General features: G+C 41.1%; 2 protein-coding genes across 2 annotated transcripts in view; both read right to left on the bottom strand.

The window, feature by feature from the left end:
- The window catches only part of LOC134284301 (calcium/manganese antiporter SLC30A10-like), a 365,099-nt gene that overhangs the window by 150,427 nt on the left and 193,798 nt on the right, over positions 1 to 20,874 (bottom strand). The window lies entirely within an intron of this gene.
- Positions 2,969 to 4,687, bottom strand: LOC134290863 (uncharacterized). The gene has a single exon (XM_062858077.1). It carries the CDS (start codon positions 4,685 to 4,687, stop codon positions 2,969 to 2,971), a length of 1,719 nt encoding a protein of 572 aa, XP_062714061.1.

The raw sequence follows: 20,874 nt of genomic DNA, 5'->3' as shown, positions 1-20,874 counted from the left end.
GCATTTTGAGGGGGCAGATAAAAAAAATATTTATCAAAATATCGGGTTTTGCTAAAAAATCCTTAACAAATCCGATGAGTTTTTAATATTTTTCAGATTAAATGCTTTATTATTTTTATCCCCCCCCCCCTCGACCAGCCAAAGACTGGTGGGACAAAAAGTGAAATAAATATTTGTAACGGCCTAAAAAAAAACAAAACAAAATTTGACAGAAATGCATTGTATACATTATCTTCCGCATTATTGGCATTGGGATCGGTAGGACTGAAAATCAACCAAGCACCCACCTGTCGGATCGTAATACAACTTATTAACACCGAGACTTTCACATCAATTACAAACTTTATTTCCAACTATTTCAATGTCCATTTTCGTATCACTTTTTACATTCTTCTCGCGACCGGTGATCTCCTCGATGGCGTGCTCGACTCTGTCTTCCACCGCGTATCGGTATCTAACGTTTCTCTCTTAGGGATGATCAATACTACTCTGACTGCGCAAAGGGCGCATTCGATCCTGACATCCCCCCTCTACTTTAAATGTCATAAACTGCATTAGTCTGATAATCTTTTAGATAACCTGGTTTACGAGAGATCCGCATCGAACGCTGTGTTAGTTTCCCATCATGATCTGTACCAGAATTTGCTTCACGAGTCTCGCATCCCTTCACGGGGCTAGAGTCCTGAATTGGTTGGTTATGTTCGATTACCTGTTTGTCCACCCCATCATTTGCAATTATGGTATGTGGGTCCGGTAGTTGTTTCAAATGTGCCACATTCCTCTGGAAAGTTTTGCCCGAACTCTTCGACTGAACTGTTGCATCCGATCCTACTAATTGTGTTACAGTAAATTCCTCAGGCGCGAACGTTGTTGAAAGCTTATTTTCCTTAGTCGTTCGTTTCACCACAACTGTATCTCCTACCATAAGCTTAGATGTCTTGGCATGACGTCTGGCATCTGCGTAGTCAGCATTTTTCCGTTTTCTCTCCTTGTCTCTGTCCATCGCTTCCTCTTCTTCATTCGGTGCCAACTGTTCTCTGAAATGAGGCAACTTATCACGAAATACACAATAAAATAAAATTGAACATCAAAACAGACGGTGCAACTCCGGTTGTGGTGTGAGGTGTAGAGTTGTACATCAATAGGAACGACCTAAGCTCCCGCATCCAATCCTGGCTCTCGGAATTTTGACTAAAATTGAGGTGTTTCAGTATCGTTTTGTTTGCTCTTTCAACTTCGCCGTTAGCTTGCGGCCAATACGGCGTTGTTTTCCGTAGGCTGATACCGTACTCGTTGCAGTAAGATCGCATCTCCTCGCTCACAAATTGAGGTCCATTGTCACATCTAATAGATTCAGGGATCCCAAATCTGCTAAAAGTTTCGTGCATAGCCTGAACTGTTCGTTTGGCCGTGATTTGCTTCATAACAATGGCTTCAGTGAACCGACTAAAGTAGTCCACAAGCACAAACAGTGTGTGTCCAGAAGGAAGTGGCCCCATGAAGTCAACCGCTATGTGTACCCATGGCTTCTCCGGCATTCTCGTACTTTTCACAGGTTCCGGTGGTCCCAAGGATGAAACAAGTATACACTGCTTACACTGTTTCACGGTTCCTTCAACATGCTTATCCATCAACGGCCACCATACTTTTTGGCGTAGACGGCGTTTCATGGCTGCAATTCCTGGATGCTCCTCGTGTGCAATAACTAGCATTCGTTCACGTAGTTTCAGAGGGATTACCAGTCGATTTCCCCTCAAAAGAACACCGTCAACACTACTGAGCTCATCTACGTACGGTTTGTACTCTTTTACAACGCTTTCTGCTTTACCTGTTTGTAGACATTCCAATACGTGCTGAAGTTCTTCGTCATTTACAGTTTCTACCTTAACTTCCTGTAAAGTAATCGCTTTTGGAACGGCCTGAGTGACAATGTTTCGAATGCAATCTTCGCCTTTCTCATCGAAAGGCTCCGGGGGAAGATCACATAGCCTTGAGAAGACATCAGCAAGGTTAGCAGATCCTGGAATGTGTTCCACGTCGTAGGTATAATTTTGCAATTTAAGGACCCATCTCTCAATTCTGGCACAAGGGCGAGACCTTGGACTGAAAAGGAATTTGAGTGCTTTACAGTCAGTCAGTAGTGTAAATTTGATTCCGAGGAGGTATAGACGAAACCTTTCCACACCCCAAACAAGAGATAGGGCTTCCCGCTCTGTTTGGAAATACTTCTGCTCCAAATCGGTCAATGATTTACTGGCATATGCAATGATTCGACTCCGTCCATTTGAATCCTCTTGTAGCAGAACAGCTCCCAAGCCCGTTGCGCTGGCGTCTGTCATCAACTTGGTTCGATCCTTAGGGTTGAAGAATCCAAGATGGTGAATTTTCGAAATAGCTGCTTTGATAGATTCAAATGCGGACTTTTCCTTCGGGGTCCACCTGAACTGTATTCCTGAACGAAGCAGATGTCTCAACGGTTCTGTTTCCGCTGCGAGGTTCGGAACAAACTTGCCTACATAACAGATCAGCCCGAGGAAACTACGAAGCTCCGAAACATTTCGTGGTTCGCGGAATTTCTCGATTGCTGCGAGTCTACTTTCAGTTGGTCGAACGCCAGTAGTTGAAAGTTGATGGCCTAAGAACTCCAAGCTTTCTACTCCATATATGCATTTTTGTTCGTTTAGTAATATATCATAGTCCGAAAAACGCTTCAACAAGGCAGCCAATCTCCTATCGTGCTCCTCCTTAGTGGCCCCAAATACTACGGCATCGTCCAGGTATACAATTACTCCTTCTAGGCCTGCTGTTACTACCTCCATTGTCTTCTGAAAGAGCTCAGGAGCACAGCTTACCCCAAACATTAGGCGTTTGTACCTATATTTTTATAAAAAAAAACCATAAACATGTTTCATGTATGACAAAATTCAACTTTATTCAAAAATACGATAATAAGCAAATACGTGTCTGTCTACCTGTAGAGGCCGTACTTGGTGATGAAAGTGGTGATTGGTCGTGATCTTTCAGACAGCTCGACCTGATGGTAGGCATCCTTAATGTCAAGTTTTGAGAATAGTACAGCACCTGACACCGATGACAACAGCTCGTCCACCAGCGGCAAGGGATGGCTTTCGCGAAGAACTGCCTGGTTGGCTCGACGCATATCAATGCAGAGCCGGATTTCACCCGAATCCTTCTGAACAGGTACCATTGGTGATACCCATGGCGATGGTCCCGGAGCCCGCTCAATAATATCCAACTCCAAAAGCGAACGTAGCTTCGTCTCTATCTTCTCCTCCAGTGCAATCGGCGGACGTCTGTACGGCTGTTGAACTGGTGGCACTTGTTCATCGATGGGTATCTCAACCTTTACCCCTTGGATTTTCGGAAACGGTTTACAGCGGTTTGAGTCAACGGATGCTATGTCGAATCCAACTTTGAGTACTTGGAGGTCTTTGGCTGTTTTGTCGCCCAACAAACAACGCTGTCCATCTTCAACAACATAAAATTTCGCTTGCACTATATTGTTGACGGCCTGAATTTCTGAATGAAACATTCCCACGATCTTCAGCGGTTGTTCGGTGCCGTATGCTGTCAGCGATCTGTCGATTTGTTTTGTTGCGTCTGTAACTTTTACTCCAGCCTGTTTCATTTGCTCCCAGATCTCTTTCGTAATAATATTGGCATCTACGCCGGAATCTATCGTCATAGGGATTTCAACGCCTCCCACGATGAAGGTGAACACGTTCCGACCCATCGCATAGAATACAAAGTCTTTGGATTGTTTCGCTTCCGTTTCCTCTTGCACGGCACGAATGCGTTTGGCTTTCGGTCCTGCGAATGAGTCATTTAGACGACGTTTGAAGCCCTGGCCAGTCGAATAGCATCGCTTCGCCCAGTGTCCCGGTTTTCCACATGCCGCACATTTTGTCTCTCTTGCCGGACAGTCACTACTTCCTTGTACATGACCTCGACGCCCACAACTGTAGCAAATAAACCTGCTGTTCGATTGACGTTCAGAGTATTTCCGATTTTGATTCGGAAGCGGATTTGGTCTTCGCGTTGCAAATGGACGGAAATACGGTTTCGCGACAGAATTCACCTCCGAGTCCGGTCTAGTCGGATTGTTGGGCTTCGACAATTTCCTCGACTGGTTCAGTGACTCAGCCAAACTGGTTCCCAGCGCGATGATTTCCTCTAGCGAGCGGTCCTTCTGAAGCAGTCTGGTGCGAAGTTCTTGTGATTTGCATCCTTGTGTGATGCGGTCAGCAATCAGTTCATCCACCACACAAGAGTTGTAATTGCATCGAGCAATCTGCTTCCGCAATCGCATAACGAAGTCCGTGAATCTTTCTTCCGGCTGCTGCGTGATTTGGTGAAAAAGATGACGCTCGTATGATTTGCGACGAAACGGCTCAAAGTAATCATCCAAACACTTGATCGCCACATCGTAGTAAGGCGGATCAGCGGTCACATGAGGAACTTGGTTTACCCCCGGAAGGTGACGTAGCAGCTCCTGAAGGCCTGGTCCTCCTAGGTACGCTAATTGTGCTCGCTTATCATGCTGTGTCTCAACAGCTTGTGCCAAGAAGAAAGACTCTAAATCACTTTTCCATATTTCCCATTCCGCCGGAAGATTACTGGCCTCAGATGTCACGTCGAATGGTTTGATGCGACTATACGACGACATCCTGTGGAACAAATCTTTCATAACTGGAAGAACTATAATCCTAAATAAAAAGTATCTTCAGATATCATGAGCGTTTTGTCCCAATGTTTTCCGTAAATTTCAATTCATTTATTATGTAAATATTATATTCAAAACTTCATACAGTAATAAAGAAAAAAAAAATCATAACACAAGAAATAAAACACTTATTTAATTATTTAATTTATTTATTTTTATTTGAACCATAACTCAAGAACTCCATTCTCAATGTTTCATTTGCATACTGTATCATTTAGGAAACATTGCTTTCAGAGATGTTGTTAACAAAATCAGAGGTCCAACCTCACCAATTGACTATTACTGTAATTAGGCATTGAAAAATATTTGTGAGCAATCTATTATCACAGACAAACAGACGTAACACTCTTATAATTCCCATCGTACACCGATTTAACGGTCAATTTCAAAATTTGATAGTTGGCCAACTGCCCACCTGTGGCGCTCGCTTCGTTTTTGTTCGAGTTTGACGTTTGCCCACTACCGCCACCTAGTTGATGGTTGGCCAAACTCAGTCTTTTTAGCATTGGGCGAACATGATTCGGTGACTATTATTTAAATCGAAAAATGTTCGCAGTGTTACGTCTGTTTGTCTGTGCTATTATTATACGTACATAACCTTATATTCTCGTAGGTACACATTCTTAAATACAACCTCTTTGCACTACTGTAGGTACACAACCTCTCTGTTCTCGAAAATACTCAACCTTAGGTACTAAACCTTTTCATTTTCACAAGTATGCATGTTTATCAAAATCTATTTTGGGACCACTGCTTTGCTTTTATGTAGGAATATTGGCAAAAAACCCAGACAACTTACCTTCCAATCACCAATTTGATAATAATCTTTAGCTTTAAGTATTGAGAATCATCAGGATCTTAGATATTGCGGCGCTTATAATAAATCCACATTAGGCGGCGGCGATATGGCCGCTAGGAGATTCCCGCGATACAGACGCAATGTCAAAATCGAACAGATACTGTCACCCACCCAGCAGCATTGCAGCAGCCTTCAGGCCGTTCATATCAAAACAAAAGTTAGCACAATGGCATCTCAAGTGGCCAGAAATCGTAATAATATTTATCACGACATTGCTTCACTATACGCATACGCATCACCTCGTGGGCTTTGTATTTAATAATCGGGATGTTGTTAAGTGATGCTGCAGGAGGATGCGGCTTCAATTTTTCCATTTCCACATTGCGTCTGTATCGCGTGCATCTCCTCGCGGCCATATCGCCGCAGCCTCATGTGGATTTGATATGAGCGCCGCATGCAGAATTTCTGACCATCAGGTCGCTCATAGTGGTGCGGGCATATTTTGGCAACTTGATGGAAAAGAAGAAGACAAACGCGTTTCGCGGATTTATCTTGCAAGGCACAATACAGGACCTTTCCATTTCAAAGACACAGAATTTATCATCCCCAGAACCACCTCCATAAAAAGTAGGTACTTAACCTCTCATCTTATAGGTACACAACCTTTGCACATAGTTTATTATCCACAAAACTCCATCCATTTAAAGTAGGTACATAACCTTTCATCTTATAGGTACACAACCTTTATGCATTATTATAGGTACACAACCTTTGCACATAGTTTATTATCCCCAAAACTACATCCATTTAAACTAGGTACATAACCTTCCATCTCATAAGAACACAACCTTTGGCACATAGTTTATTATCCACAAAATTCCCATTTAAAATAGGTACATAACCTTACATCTTATAGGTACACAACCTTTGCGTTCTCATAGGTACGCAAAAAAACTCATTAATCCCTTTATTATCATAGTTATCCAGCTGTTCACCCTAGTTCTCAAACCATTTCCAATCCGCAATCTAAAATACACGTGTTATAAGTATGTTTATTCGTGATACCAACAATCTACCAGCTTCCATAGAGATTTTCCCAAAGTACTGTTTATTTCACTTTTGCATACCAACAGTAATCATTTACACATTCATGGATGAAAATCCCAATGTTATGTTTCACTCACCTATTGATGTCGTTAAGAAAAAAAAATAATTCGCATTGTTTATATTCCCCCCTTTTCATTATTGAAATCATATATCAGTTGACCTTGAAATAAAACCCGAATGCAAAATGGCTTTGATCACGAAAAACATTGGGAACCACTCAATTTTTTCTTCGTTCAATTTTCGTTCGCGTACTTACATCACTCCTCGCCCAATCTAACCTCAATATGTGTAGCGCTGCGCCCTTCCGATTATCACGCAGAACCCTCCTCGTGACGACAACTAGACCTCGTGCAAGATCTCACTTTAAAGAACACTTCCGTTACACTTTTCTTTTTACTCCTCGTCGCCAAAATTGTCGGATCGTAATACAACTTATTAACACCGAGACTTTCACATCAATTACTAACTTTATTTCCAACTATTTCAATGTCCATTTTCGTATCACTTTTTACATTCTTCTCGCGACCGGTGATCTCCTCGATGGCGTGTGTGGAAGTAGCAGTGATAAAGAAGAAAAATGTGTGGAACATATCATCATCGATTACTAGCTTTTGAAGGAGCAATTTGAAACGCGAGCGCCCATTACTATAAGTCGACGCATCACAGTCGATAAAACAAGTGTCAACAGGAACAGTAACCCGAACCCGAACCGAGACACCACGAGAGAGGGGCAAAGATGACGTCATTTATCTCATAAATACGGCGCTCATTTCGTGCGCGAGTCAGTTGATTGACGATAGCAGAAGAGTGTAGTAACAAGAGACGCAGTTGGTAAGCAAGTAGAGTTTTCTTCGAAGCACGTTTTCCGCTGCCGGCAGAAATGAGGGTTTTCAGAATTGCCATCATTTCAGCCGGTAATGGAACAGCGCCCGCTGGATAAAGATGGATTTAAGGTCGGTTACGACATTGGCGCAGCCGGTGGGCGAACTTTAAAAAAATCTAAGAATTGTTGTGAGAAAAGTGAAAATTATACATATTGCCTTCCGGTGGAGATAGACGGAATGGCCGAAGATTTGAAACAATGAATTCACATGCACCCTCCGGTGGAGATAGACGGAGTGGTTGAAAACAAAATGAATTGACAAGCGCCCTTCGGTGGAGATAGACGAGGTGGCTAAAGATTTAAGATAATCTACGTTGACTGAAAAGCACCCTCCGGTGGAAATAGACGGAGTGGTATGAGGAAATCAATGATTGATAGATTGAGATGAACGGAGTGCTAAAGCAACGGAGTGTGGTTAAAGCTAAATAAATGAAAAAAAAAAATAAATGGAAACTGAGAGGAGATTTTTTTTGCATTTTGATTGTTGTTCATTAGACGGCGAGATTGATATATGTTGCCCAAAGAAGCAGACTGAAAACTGTAGGTGCATATTTTGTTTTTGTAGATGATCATATATTTTGAGCTGGTGGAAACTGTTGTCTGATTAATTTTTGTACTGTTTAAAAAAAATACGTTTGTCCATGTCAGAAGAAAAAAAGTAAATCAGAATAAGTCAAGATTTTAAATTAAATGGTGTTTTTACACATTTTCTTAATATGCTAGAATATTTGCCGTCAGTTACAGTTGTTGAAAAAATGATAATTTCTCATTAAACAGATCTTTAGCTGATATGAATGGTTCTTTGTGGATGTGGTGTCGCTAAAGTGATGTTGTGTTGTGGTGTTATTTCCAATGATTTTTTTTATGTGAACACGATTTATCACAACAGAAGCTAAGATAAATAATAAAGACTGTTCATGAATGTGATGTTACTGATTAAAAAAAATAGTACCGGAATCATTTCGAGTGAATATTACGAAAGGATTTGTGGAACAATGTTGAGTCTACTAATGGAATGTTTTTGCAAGATTGCATAAAATGTTAAATGTGATTTTGAATGCAGTTTTATTATGTACAGGTTGTCAAAATAGAGTTCAAAATTCTACATCTTTCTCAGAAATCGGATTCTCCTTATTTTGACTTCCAACTAAAATCTGGGTTTCGTATGTTGGCTAACATCTCATTTTGTTCATTCTCATAGCTGCTCGGAATTTATAAGCTCTTCCATGGTTGGGAAATACGACTTTTTATTTGAATCAAGTCACGTTGCGGACACTTTCCTTATTTTACTTTGAATCCACTGTCGTAGGAACTTATGAAGTAAAAAATTGAGTTAAAGGAAAATCTCTCGGAAGTTAAACTAATTTTGTTATCTTCTATTGTTGCTCTCAGAAGATTCGACCTGTATTTAGCACAACTGGCAACCGAAGATCCTAGAATACTTTGATATATTTGTTAAAACTGCAAGTATGATGAAATTATTCGATAAGCTTATTTTTTTTTTGAGATAATGAACTGATTTAATGAATATTTAACAGAATTTTTAATGAATATACTTTCCGAATATTTTCGATGGTTCATTTTTTTTTCAATTGAATAAATTTAGGCTTCAAACAAGTGTAATAGTTCCAAACCAAAGATGGACAAGTTAAGTCTTTATACAGAAGATGCTGAAGGTCTTCACATATGCAAAAATGGTAGTTATGGATATTTGGATTCTGGGAACAGAAAATTATTGCGCACACACCCCAAAATTTTGTTTCCGCCATTTGGTTTCCGCGCCGAAGACCCAGCGCCAGATTCGGAGACAAGAAAATATGACAGCAGTGGTCGGAAATCTAGATATTTGATGACGGTCATCCGATAGTTGTGTGAGTGGATTGTTGTCATGGAAATAGAGCATTTCGCTGACAAAGCGTGTTATTGTTGACAGTTTTCTTGTTGTGTTAGTGTGGAATTTAGCGATTTGCTATATCGCATAAGTCATGGAAGGACACGTCATGTGATTTGGCGAAGCAACGAAAATATTCAATGAAAAACAAGCAATATGCATGATGTGTATGTCCATTAAGGTGGTCACTGATTCGTTATAATGTTTTTGGGTCGCAATATTGTGGTAGTATTCTTTGTTTTATGTTGAACAAATATCCTTATAACGGGCAAACCTAATCTGGTTTCTGAGATACTTGTTATCCGACTTCAAACATGAGAAATTTGGGGAATTTTTCAGATTTTATTCATTTTGTAGAAATCGTTCATGTTTGATCAGTTTTATTATACTTGAACACTTTTACTGGCCTAAGGTATGTAGTGAATTGGCAAGCAGTGCCTGAGTCCGAAAAGATGTCGTTGGTTTCCCGACTAAATGATGGATTAATAAAAGAAGCATCAGACATTGAAGTTCAATGGGTCTAAAAAAAGTACTATCCAGTGTACTACCCGTAAGTATAGTAGTACTAGGTTACAATATTTTGAACAAAAAAAACTGAGAGTACGGCAACTTTGTGCAAAAATAAATTCAAAAGAATACATTTCAAAAAAAAAGATATTTTCGACTTTTATACAGCGTTGGATTTGAAAACGAATTTTGTTCTAATTTGCACAGTTTAACTTCATTTTTTTATACACATACGTGTATTTGGAAGGCTTGGGCCCGACATGGTATTATGGATCCGAAATTATTTGCTCAGAAAAATACATTACTTCTACAATTCTATAACTTTCTAAATACCACGAAGAGTTGAAGTACTCGCAGCTATTTTGAGGTTACTAGGATAGCAAACATTTACATTTGGAAAGCAGTGATTTAGTGGACTGAAACTAAATTTACTTGCATTATACTTATAGCTGCTACTATGAACACAGATGGGAAAAATTGTCCTGATCTGCAACGGAACCATACCGAGAGCTTCATCGGTAGACAACTATAATAAAACGACAAACGAAAAGATGAAAGACAGAGGATGAACAACAAATTCGATTAAAGGACAATAAAACCAAGGAATGTACAACAGTCATAATCTGACTTAAGTGTAGAATTAGCTGATATTAAAATACACGTTAACAAAAAAAAACTAAATTAAATACTCTGACATCAGCACGATTAAAAAACTGATAATTGAAAACCACGTGCTCTAAAGAAAGATTTGCTAAAACTTAATCTGATTCTTCCTCGCATTCTTCCTAATTAATGGGTTTTATCAGTATTAAAAACATTTTTTTGTTGTTCTCTAGGCTAGTTCATTTTGGAACCTCGGTTCAACTTAATTTTCATAAAATGAACTGATATTTTGTTAGTTTGTCGGAAGTGGAATTATGTTGAAAAGTTTAGTGTAACTCAAACTGTAACTCGCAAACATTTTTTAAATCGAATGTTGGTTCAGATTTTTTTTATTAGGTTGGGTGGTGAATTTTTGAATCTGGAAAAAAAAGTTTTGAATTGGCTTTCCTAGCGATGTTTAGATAATTTCATTTTATGAATCTATACCAAACTGAGCCGAAATCCATGGTTTTGCATTTTGGTGCCCGGGCAGCTGTGTGGAGGTTAGTTCGAGGTTTGTATGGGAGTAATTTGATGAATCACCCTTCGTCGGGTTTGTACTGGACGAAAATGTCAAACAGTTGTTCAGCTTACGAAAGTTGATAGAACAAGACCTCTTTGAAATTAATTTCAGGTATCAAAATTGAGTTCCACGAATCGAAAAAAAGTAGTTGCTTTTACAAAGAAAATTTGTTTATTTTTAAATTTAGAAACTGAATTGTAACCAACCAACAACCCTCAGAGTACTAGAACTAGAAATTTGGTTTTGAAGTTTTCATAATGCTATTAAAAGTTTAAAGCCACAAACGTATCACATAAAACATTAACGTAAGTAAACAGTTTTTTCATAAAATTATATTATAGAGTAGAGGTGAGAGGGATTGTGGAAGTAGCAGTGATAAAGAAGAAAAATGTGTGGAACATATCATCATCGATTACTAGCTTTTGAAGGAGCAATTTGAAACGCGAGCGCCCATTACTATAAGTCGACGCATCACAGTCGATAAAACAAGTGTCAACAGGAACAGTAACCCGAACCCGAACCGAGACACCACGAGAGAGGGGCAAAGATGACGTCATTTATCTCATAAATACGGCGCTCATTTCGTGCGCGAGTCAGTTGATTGACGATAGCAGAAGAGTGTAGTAACAAGAGACGCAGTTGGTAAGCAAGTAGAGTTTTCTTCGAAGCACGTTTTCCGCTGCCGGCAGAAATGAGGGTTTTCAGAATTGCCATCATTTCAGCCGGTAATGGAACAGCGCCCGCTGGATAAAGATGGATTTAAGGTCGGTTACGACAGCGTGCTCGACTCTGTCTTCCACCGCGTATCGGTATCTAACGTTTCTCTCTTAGGGATGATCAATACTACTCTGACCACAGACAAACAGACATACTACTCAAATCGAAATCATCGCACGATTTAACGGTCATTTTGAAAATATAGTGTGGTTCGGACTGTGCTCGCAAGTGTCATGGTGGCGCTGCTGTGCCACCGTCACCTCTCAATTTTGGAGAGAAATAAACGCGACGCCGATCAATGTTTACATAAAATGACTCAATCATGAACCTTCATTCATGTTTTATGAATGGATGACGCCTCGGGGGAGTCGTCACCTGCAAAATTGTTACATCGAGCCGAGGGAAACAACACCTGCAAATGAATGCTTCGGATTGAGCATTATAGAGGGTGCTAGTGAGATGCCAAACGATGTTTTTGAAGCAATTTTCTTCTAAGTAATGTGTCTGTTTGTCTGTGCTCTGACTGCGCAAAGGGCGCATTCGATCCTGACACCACCGACGACGCATTGATTCAATAAAAGGCTTTGCTTTGCTAGCTGTGCACGTATGCTAAGCATGCACGGACACTTTGTTTTTTTTTCTCTCTCTTTATGCATTAACTTCTCTCCCTTCTCTCATACTGCCGGGAGATTTTCTCTCTGTTCAAAACTCGGCTAGATCCATCTCTCTGGAAAGGGGCAATGTCGAAGATATTGGATTGATACTTGGTTTGATCCTCGTGATTTCATCAATAATCCTTGAGAAAGAAATAATTATTGATGAAATGATGGTAAAGGAAACAAGAAAGCGCTGCCAAATAAATATTTTCAAGTTCAAGTAAGTTGCGCATCGTAAATTTTCATTATATTATTTAGGAATAATGTTTAATATTTAACATTGGTTTATCATGTTTTATATGGCATCTTTTATTTCCACTAACGCATATGCGGTTTGCTAGTGCCTTTAGTATAAATGCTAGAACTAGATAGGGAAACTCAGTATATTTTCGACAGATTTGTTCTCTTCGTCATGGGGTGTCATCTAAAGTCTGATAAACCTCAACTTGGCGTCACATCTTTGCCAATCAAAGAGTTTCAAGCTATTAGGACGACAAAAACCCCTTATGGCATGGCAAAGAGAGAAAAACTGCCAAAAATACCCAAAGCCACTCTCAGGACATATAATTTAATTATCGTTCAGCAGTGATGGCATTTCACTAGAGTTCGGCACTGACGAGCGAGAGAACCGGCCTCTCTGAGGATGCATGTACCGTATCACCAGGGAGACAAAGAGAATGTTTTCACTGGTAGTTGAAACTATTCAGTGCGAGAGAGTGCCGGTAAAGCAAAGCCATAGAGCGAAACTGAACTCACCACCCAAGAGAAATATACTTTCTGCGCACCTCAGTTCTCTCACACCAACCTACTTATGGGATCGCCCACACGCGCGTGTACACTGTAGTGAGCCCACTCCAGAGCATCACTCTGAAGAAATTTTCTCTGGTTGGTGAAAGCAAAGCAGCGAGTGCAGTTTGTTTGCAAGCATCCGCGGCATTGTAGATTCCTGTTGCATGCAAAACGAAAAATGGCGGAATAAAAGAAGCGCGAGGATGATGTGGGAATGTTTTTCAGCAAGTAGAAAATGGTTGATGATGCTGAGAAAGAAATTAGTGTTTCATTATGCATCTTCTGTGGAAACGCAGGGAAACCGTTCAAAAGCGAAACCTCGTATAATTTGTTGGCACACAAAAACGAGTTGAGAGGGAACGTGCGTACGGTAGTACGACGTTGGTCGGGACATTGTTTTTATTTTCATTTTAAATGTATTTAGGTGTATTTTAATTCGGGCTAATTCTATTTTCATTTTAAATGTATTTAGGTGTATTTTAATTCGGGCTAATTCTACACTTTTTTACCGGTATTTAATAAATAATATTATCAACCCAATCGAAATTCGGAATATGTTGCGAATAAAAATAGTTTTTTTTTTCATATCGCGCTATTTAGCGGTCCTGATGAATTACGCAGCGCACCACTTCCAAAGTTAAGTCCCAGGGTTATGAAAAAAAAATCGATTTTCGCTCGCACCACATAGCGAGTTTCGATTGTATTGATAATACCAGTTCAAAATGGCAGGTATATTACAAGAATCACTTTATGTAAAATAGTCCAATCTTGCCCAAATATGCACTGAACAAACAATAAAAAATCGGGTGTTGGTGCATTTTATTCATTATCAAACGCCTTCAACCCACCGCAAAATCATTAGCGTGCAACGATCGACGCGCCAACATCTTTCGAATGATGGAGGGCATAAGGTACTACATTCTTCGCTTCGTTGAGCCTAATTTAAATTCGATTGAGTCAAACCAGATGTTTGAGCATTGGTTTGTTTTTGGTAAAATATTTGATCCTGTGTAGTACATACAAGCGTCATTACTTTCGGGAAACCGCAAACAAAAGCATCAACTTGGTAGTCGCGAATTTTTGGCACGACGACGACGACGTAAATGTCGGCACGCTGCCGAAGTTATGGTTCGTTTCGTAGAGAAGAAAACTACAATGTTTTCACCACGATAAACCATGCTTCCCGATTCTCGTCAGTGCGCACTGCAGATCGCTCTCTCCAGTGTTCTTTGCCAGAGTTAACTAGGGTGAACGAACACTTGTCCACTCTAGAGAATCTTGGTGCACTCATTTCTCTCTGAAGATTGTAGTCGGCTATGGTGAGTTATTCCTTTTCTCGCATCATCGATCGTCACAGCTCTCAGCGAGCACGTATGGTGAACGCAAGCCAGTGTGTGGCGCTCTGGCTGGGAGAAAAGAAATGTGTGTAGCATGACACTTGCTCTTTTGTACACAGAGGAAAATGCCATCACTGTCGTTCAGTTACCAATCTAGCTATCCAGCTTTTTACGCTGACGTGCCATAAAGTTTGAATCACCCCTCTCTGACATTTCATGCCAACACTATAATTTTATTATAGTTTGATCGAAGTAAGCTCTTCAACAAGATTGAAAAAAAATGTTGTTTACGATAAAACGTCAAGCATTTCAATTCTGGTTTTCGAGAAATGAAATTTATTTTATATTATAGCCAATTTAAGAGAAACCTGTATTAATAATAACGGATAAAGCAAACATTTTAAATTATAGACGAAACAAACAAATCAATATGGCATTACCCTCTTAACAGCCTTTGTTTTCTAAACCTATTTTGCTTGACATATTTACTACGACTTTAGCAAAAATCAAAACTTGTTCGAACCTAACTGTTAATAATTATTGTTTAAGCTCCATTTTGTATGAAATATTTTGATTCAACGATAGAAGTTCATATCTTGTGTTAGAAATTAAGAAACATTAACCTTCTCAAGACATTAGGAAAAATAACATGATGAATTAGTAAATAGATCCACTATTTAACAATTCATCATGCTAATCGGAGAGATTGGGTTCAATAGATAAGAGTTTATGAATGCTTACAAAAAAAAATCGAATATGGCGTGGTAAATGACCAAAACTATCAAAAAAATATGCTTTCATAATCATTATTGGAATTGAATAAGCAAGCGAAATATGGAAATTTTCACTTTTCCAATGATCAAGTCTTTATTTTATTTACAAAGCAAAAACGTGACAATTTATTTCTAGAAATTTGCTTTCAAAGCATTCCATAAAATTCAATTGAACTGGCCACCATGAACGCCGTGAACCGCGCGCTGAACATTGGTGAATTGCTATCTCTTCCTCACTGATGGAATGGTCTTCGCTCAATCTGCTGACTCTTTTGCACTGCTGGATTGATCGAATCAAACAAGTCGAGAGGAAAGTTTGACGAACTTGGATGATCTTGATGGTTTGGTTTGGGTTTGGTCAAACTGGATGATAGTGGTGGTTGGATCGGTTGGATCAATCTTTCGGAGGGGAAATATTGAGGATATGACCACCAACCTCAATCCTCGCTTTTGCAGGTTGGTCAGTATTTACATCAAGATTCAACATTATCATCCATGTTCTCCTCAATAAAAAATGCATGCAATACATTTAGCAATATTTCCATCAAATTGTGTTTCTTGATGAGGTTGAAAGAAAGATTGAACCTCTTGGTTGAATCAATTTATTGATAAGTGTAAATGGCACTATTGAGCTTTGCACGCTAAGACCAGTTTACCTATTTTTATAAAATATGGGTAAATTTTATTCAAATTTGCGTAAACTTTACGCAAATATGGGTAAATTAAACTCATATTTTGGAAAAGTGCACAACCGCATTTATAGGTAATATTAACCCATATTTGGGTTACAATTACTCATATTTGTGTCCACATTACCCATATTTGAGTTCTGTTTACCTATATTTGAGTATCATTTACGCATATTTGCGGTTGTGCACTTTTTGGAAAAAAGGTAAACTGATCTTAGCGTGTGCAAGGATTTCGCGACGATCGTGCAAATGTCCAATCTTCGACAGCACAATGTTCACACATCCAACAACAAAGAAAACAGCGCGTAAACAAACCGATTAGTCGAAACACCACCCCAAAATACGCATCCGCTACAGAAAAACTGTAGCGGCGACTTCAACCAATGTATGCTGAAACCGGTGTGCACATTTTGTGGTGGGACAATTTGATTTGCCTGTGCGTCGTATTTGGCGCAAGATCGTCAATACGGCAACCTATAGTTTGCTGATACTGTTATATCCGAGCAGCGATTCTGGCAGCACTGGAGCTGTCAACCGCACGAGCGCAACCACTCGTGCCAACCTGCCAACCACAACAACTTCCGCAACGGGACCACACCGTAGTGAAAAGATCACTCTGTACCACCATTTCGAAGAGTAAAGACGAATAAAGTTGTAAGTTTGTAGTTACGCGTTTTGCCTCTCTAAATTACAATTCCGCCGGTCCGAATTCGGTTCTCCCGGTAGTTCCTCCGCCCAGTACATAATAGTTTGGCGACGAGAAGTTCAGAGCTGCGCGAAATTCCGGTATTTGTGTGCTGAAAAGTTTCGACATCGCGTTCGGCTGGCTGCTGCATTTTTTTTCCATGGTGGATCCACGAGTCGGTGGAGCTGGCGGCGGGGCGGCTGCGGCTGCTGCTGCCGGTGGTGTTGCTGTGGTGCCGGTTACTTTCACGTTTGAGCCGTTCAATGCTGCGACATCGAAGTTTGACCGATGGTTGGAGCGGCTGCAAGTTTCTTTCCGGATTTACCACGTTCCAGACGCCGACAAACGCGATTACCTGCTTCATTACATGGGCGGCGCTACCTACGACGTGCTCTGCAACAAGCTGAAGAACGAAAAGCCCGAAACAAAAACGTTCGACGAACTTGTGGCTCTCCTGAAGGACCATTTCAGTCCGGTTCCTTTAGAAATTTTGGAAAATTTCAAGTTCGCGAGCCGCAAGCAGTTGGAGCACGAATCCCTGAGCGAGTACCTGATGGATTTGGAGAAACTTGCCCAAACATGCAACTTCGAGGACCACTTGGACAAAGCCATACGGAACCAGTTCGTTTTCGGAATCCGGAACCGTGTGATACAGTCGCGGCTACTGGAAATTCGGAACTTGACGCTGGCGAAGGCAAAAGAAATCGGATTCGGAATGGAGATGTCTCACCGCGGAACCGACGAAATGCATAGTTCCCGATCGAAGAGCGAGGTGCAGCACATCGAGCACGGTTCCAAGAAGACGAGGAAGAAGAAGAGTTTCCAGTCGTCGAGTCAAGCAAGTTCCCACCACCAACCAAGCAAATTGGATGGACGGAAGAAGCAGTGCTTTCGCTGTGGGGACCCAGACCACTTCGCGGACAAGTGCAGGCACAAGTCGACTGTCTGCAACAGCTGTAAGAAGAAGGGGCACCTGGAGAAGGTGTGCCTCTCGAAGGCCAAGGAGAAGAAAGGGACGGACGATGCACACCACCTGGAGGAGCCGTGCGTCATCAAGGACGTTTTTCATCTGAGCGCGGTTCAAGGTCTTGCGGGTAAATTTCTGTTGAATTTGACGATTAATCACAGAGAGCTCACATTCGAGGTCGACACCGGATCGCCCGTATCCCTCATAAACGTACGTGACAAACGACAATACTTCAATGACCTGGACATTCTCCCCACGACTACACGGCTCGTGAGTTACTGCGATAATGATATCGGTGTACTCGGTAAAATTATGGTAAATGTTGTTGCCAATGGTGAGGAGCTCACACTGCCTCTGCACGTCGCAGAATCTAGCAGGCATCCCCTGCTGGGACGCGATTGGTTACTTGCCATGAATTTGGATTTCAATCGCGTATTCAGACCCGGTACACATTTGGTTTCTTACTGTGGCGGCAAGGATCAATCCACCGCCAGTGCGTTAAGGTGAATATAGAACGAAGCCACACCTTGAATTTTCAATAGCACAAATCTGAAGAACCAATTGGTTAAGTATCGCACTAAGCTGAAAAGTTGATCGATTGGTCACCACCAGCGTGTGACCAATCGATCAACTTTTCAGCTCGGTGCGATGTTTGGTTCCTCAGATTTGTGCTTTCTAAAATTCAAGGTGTGGCTTCGTTCTATATTCACCTTAAATGCTTTGCTTGACAAGTTCTCACATATTTTCGATGAACGTGTGGGTAAAATTGAGGGTGTACAAGCTTCGTTGACCGTTCGTAAAGATATAAAGCCAGTCTACGTGAAGGCAAGGCCAGTTGCATTTGCGGTACGGGACGCGGTCGATAAAGAGATTGACCAGTTTGTGGGTGATGGCATCTGGGAAAGGGTGGACCACTCAGAGTGGGCCACTCCTGTCGTTGCAGTGAGAAAGGCTGGCGGTAGGGTACGATTGTGCGGTGATTATAAAATCACATTGAATCCGCACTTGCTTATTGATGACCATCCTCTTCCTACAGTTGAAGAACTGTTTGCGACTGTCGCCGGGGGTGAGACGTTCTCTAAACTTGATTTGTCTCAAGCCTATTTGCAACTTGAGGTTCGCCCGGAAGATAGGGACTTGCTTACGTTGAGTACCCATAGGGGTCTTTTCCGCCCTACCAGGCTTATGTACGGTGTTGCCTCCGCCCCGGCCATATTTCAGCGTTTTATGGAAGAAATCCTCCAAGGTATACCCGGCGTTACCGTCTTTATTGACGATATTCGTGTCACTGGGCCGGACAGTAAAACGCATTTGCTTCGACTCGAGGAGGTGCTGAAAAGGTTGGAAAAGTACAACTTGCGTGTCAATAGGGACAAGTGTGACTTCTTCTCAGATCGGATTGAGTATTGCGGTTACATGGTCGACAAGGCGGGTATCCATAAGCTGCGCGATAAGGTTGATGCGATACAAAACATGCCGGTTCCGAAGAATAAGGAACAAGTCCGGTCCTTTGTTGGGCTGATTACATACTATGGTCGGTTTTTCCCAAACCTTAGTACGATTTTGTATCCGCTCAATAACTTGTTGAAAGATGACGTGCCTTTTGTCTGGAGTAAGGAGTGTGAGAAATCGTTCTTGTACGTCAAGAAGGAAATGCAGAGTGACAGGTTCTTACCCAGGTAACCACCAAGCACTGTTGTAAGCACTACAAAGGACATTTAACAGCTTTTCAGTGTCAATAAGCTCTGCACAAGGTTTTCAAATGCATAAAGGCCCTGAAACCCATGAGCACTAGAGTAAGCCGTATATAGCTATATAACGTTATCTTGTAGGGCTTGCAGGTCCTGTGCCTATAAGTCGAATAAGACGGCTGTCAGTGCTGTTGGATGGCTTGTCGTGCATGACATTTATGTCAATCAAAATAAATGCTAAACAAAACAAAACTAAAGACGAAGGATGGGAGTAAAACTCAGTGGAAATTGTATCGCTAGCTGGTGGCAGCATTAGATTAAATGACTAGCAGATTCTAGGAGTTTCACCGAGGATGCATGAAATCTGCCTCAAGTATAACAAGCTGCCTGCGGTCTGAAACTGAAATGGAAGGAACTGCAATGGCGCGCGTGGGTGTTTCCTGCATTCCGAGCTTCTAATCAACATCTAGGAGTTTCACCGAGGATTTTATTTTTCTGGTATCGTCATGGGTTCCCCAGCAGATTCCCTTTAATAAATGAATCTGTGCTAATAAATAATGCATCCCACCTTGGTTATCTCCTCCAATATCAACGGTTGGCTATTTTTGATTTAATTTCTTTGCTATTATCGACCTTTCGAATGGTACTGTTCCTACTGGATGCTTCAACATTCAACTTTGGTTTAGTTTAAATACAGTATTATGCGAGAAAACACCATTGGTGGAGCAGATGGCAAGTATGACGAGAACCGAGTTTTTAAGTGGAACCTTCCAGATCCCTATCTGGAATCCGGATCGAGCAGCAAAAAAATCAATTGAACTGAAACACGTAAGAAGCGTGAAAAGGACAGGAGACAAACATTTTTTTGATTTTTTTTCTTTCTCCCAGTTTTGACAGATTTTTTGTCAGAGACTCGGTACGGAAGATAGGAGTTGGCCGTATATCAACCGAATAATTCGCCAAACGTGGTTTTGGAGCAGCTCTATTGGAGCATATAATTTATTTTAGCGCTGTTAGCCCTGTTCTATTATCAATTATAGAACCGACTTGAGGCCAATTTTTACGGCTTACTGGTTACTTGGGTAGTCCACTATGATCCGTCGCTTCCGGTGGTTCTGGCTACCGATGCGTCCCCGTATGGTATCGGGGCGGTCCTCAGTCATCAGTACCCTGATGGAACTGAGCGACCTTTGCAGTACGCCTCACAGACTCTTACCCAACTCTTACCCGTACGCAGCAAAAATATTCGCAGATTGACAAGGAAGCTTATTCGATCATTTTCGGTGTTCGCAAGTTTCACCAATACCTCTACGGTCGCAGGTTTACCCTTGTCACGGATAACAAGCCCATTAGTCAGATTTTCTCAGAATCCAAAGGACTCCCAACCATGTCCGCAATGCGCATGCAACACTATGCGGCATTTCTACAGGCTTTCGACTATAGGATCCGCCATCACCGGTCATCCGATCATTTC

Source organism: Aedes albopictus, chromosome 3 (assembly GCF_035046485.1).
Source record: "Aedes albopictus strain Foshan chromosome 3, AalbF5, whole genome shotgun sequence".
Taxonomy (NCBI): domain Eukaryota; kingdom Metazoa; phylum Arthropoda; class Insecta; order Diptera; family Culicidae; genus Aedes; species Aedes albopictus.
Note: the sequence above shows the minus strand (reverse complement) of the source record. Positions and strands in the feature narration are given on the sequence as shown.

What these genes read in the sequence shown, in the direction of transcription:
- LOC134290863 (XM_062858077.1), bottom strand. Translation starts at nt 4,687, where the DNA reads ATGTCGTCGTATAGTCGCATCAAACCATTCGACGTGACATCTGAGGCC.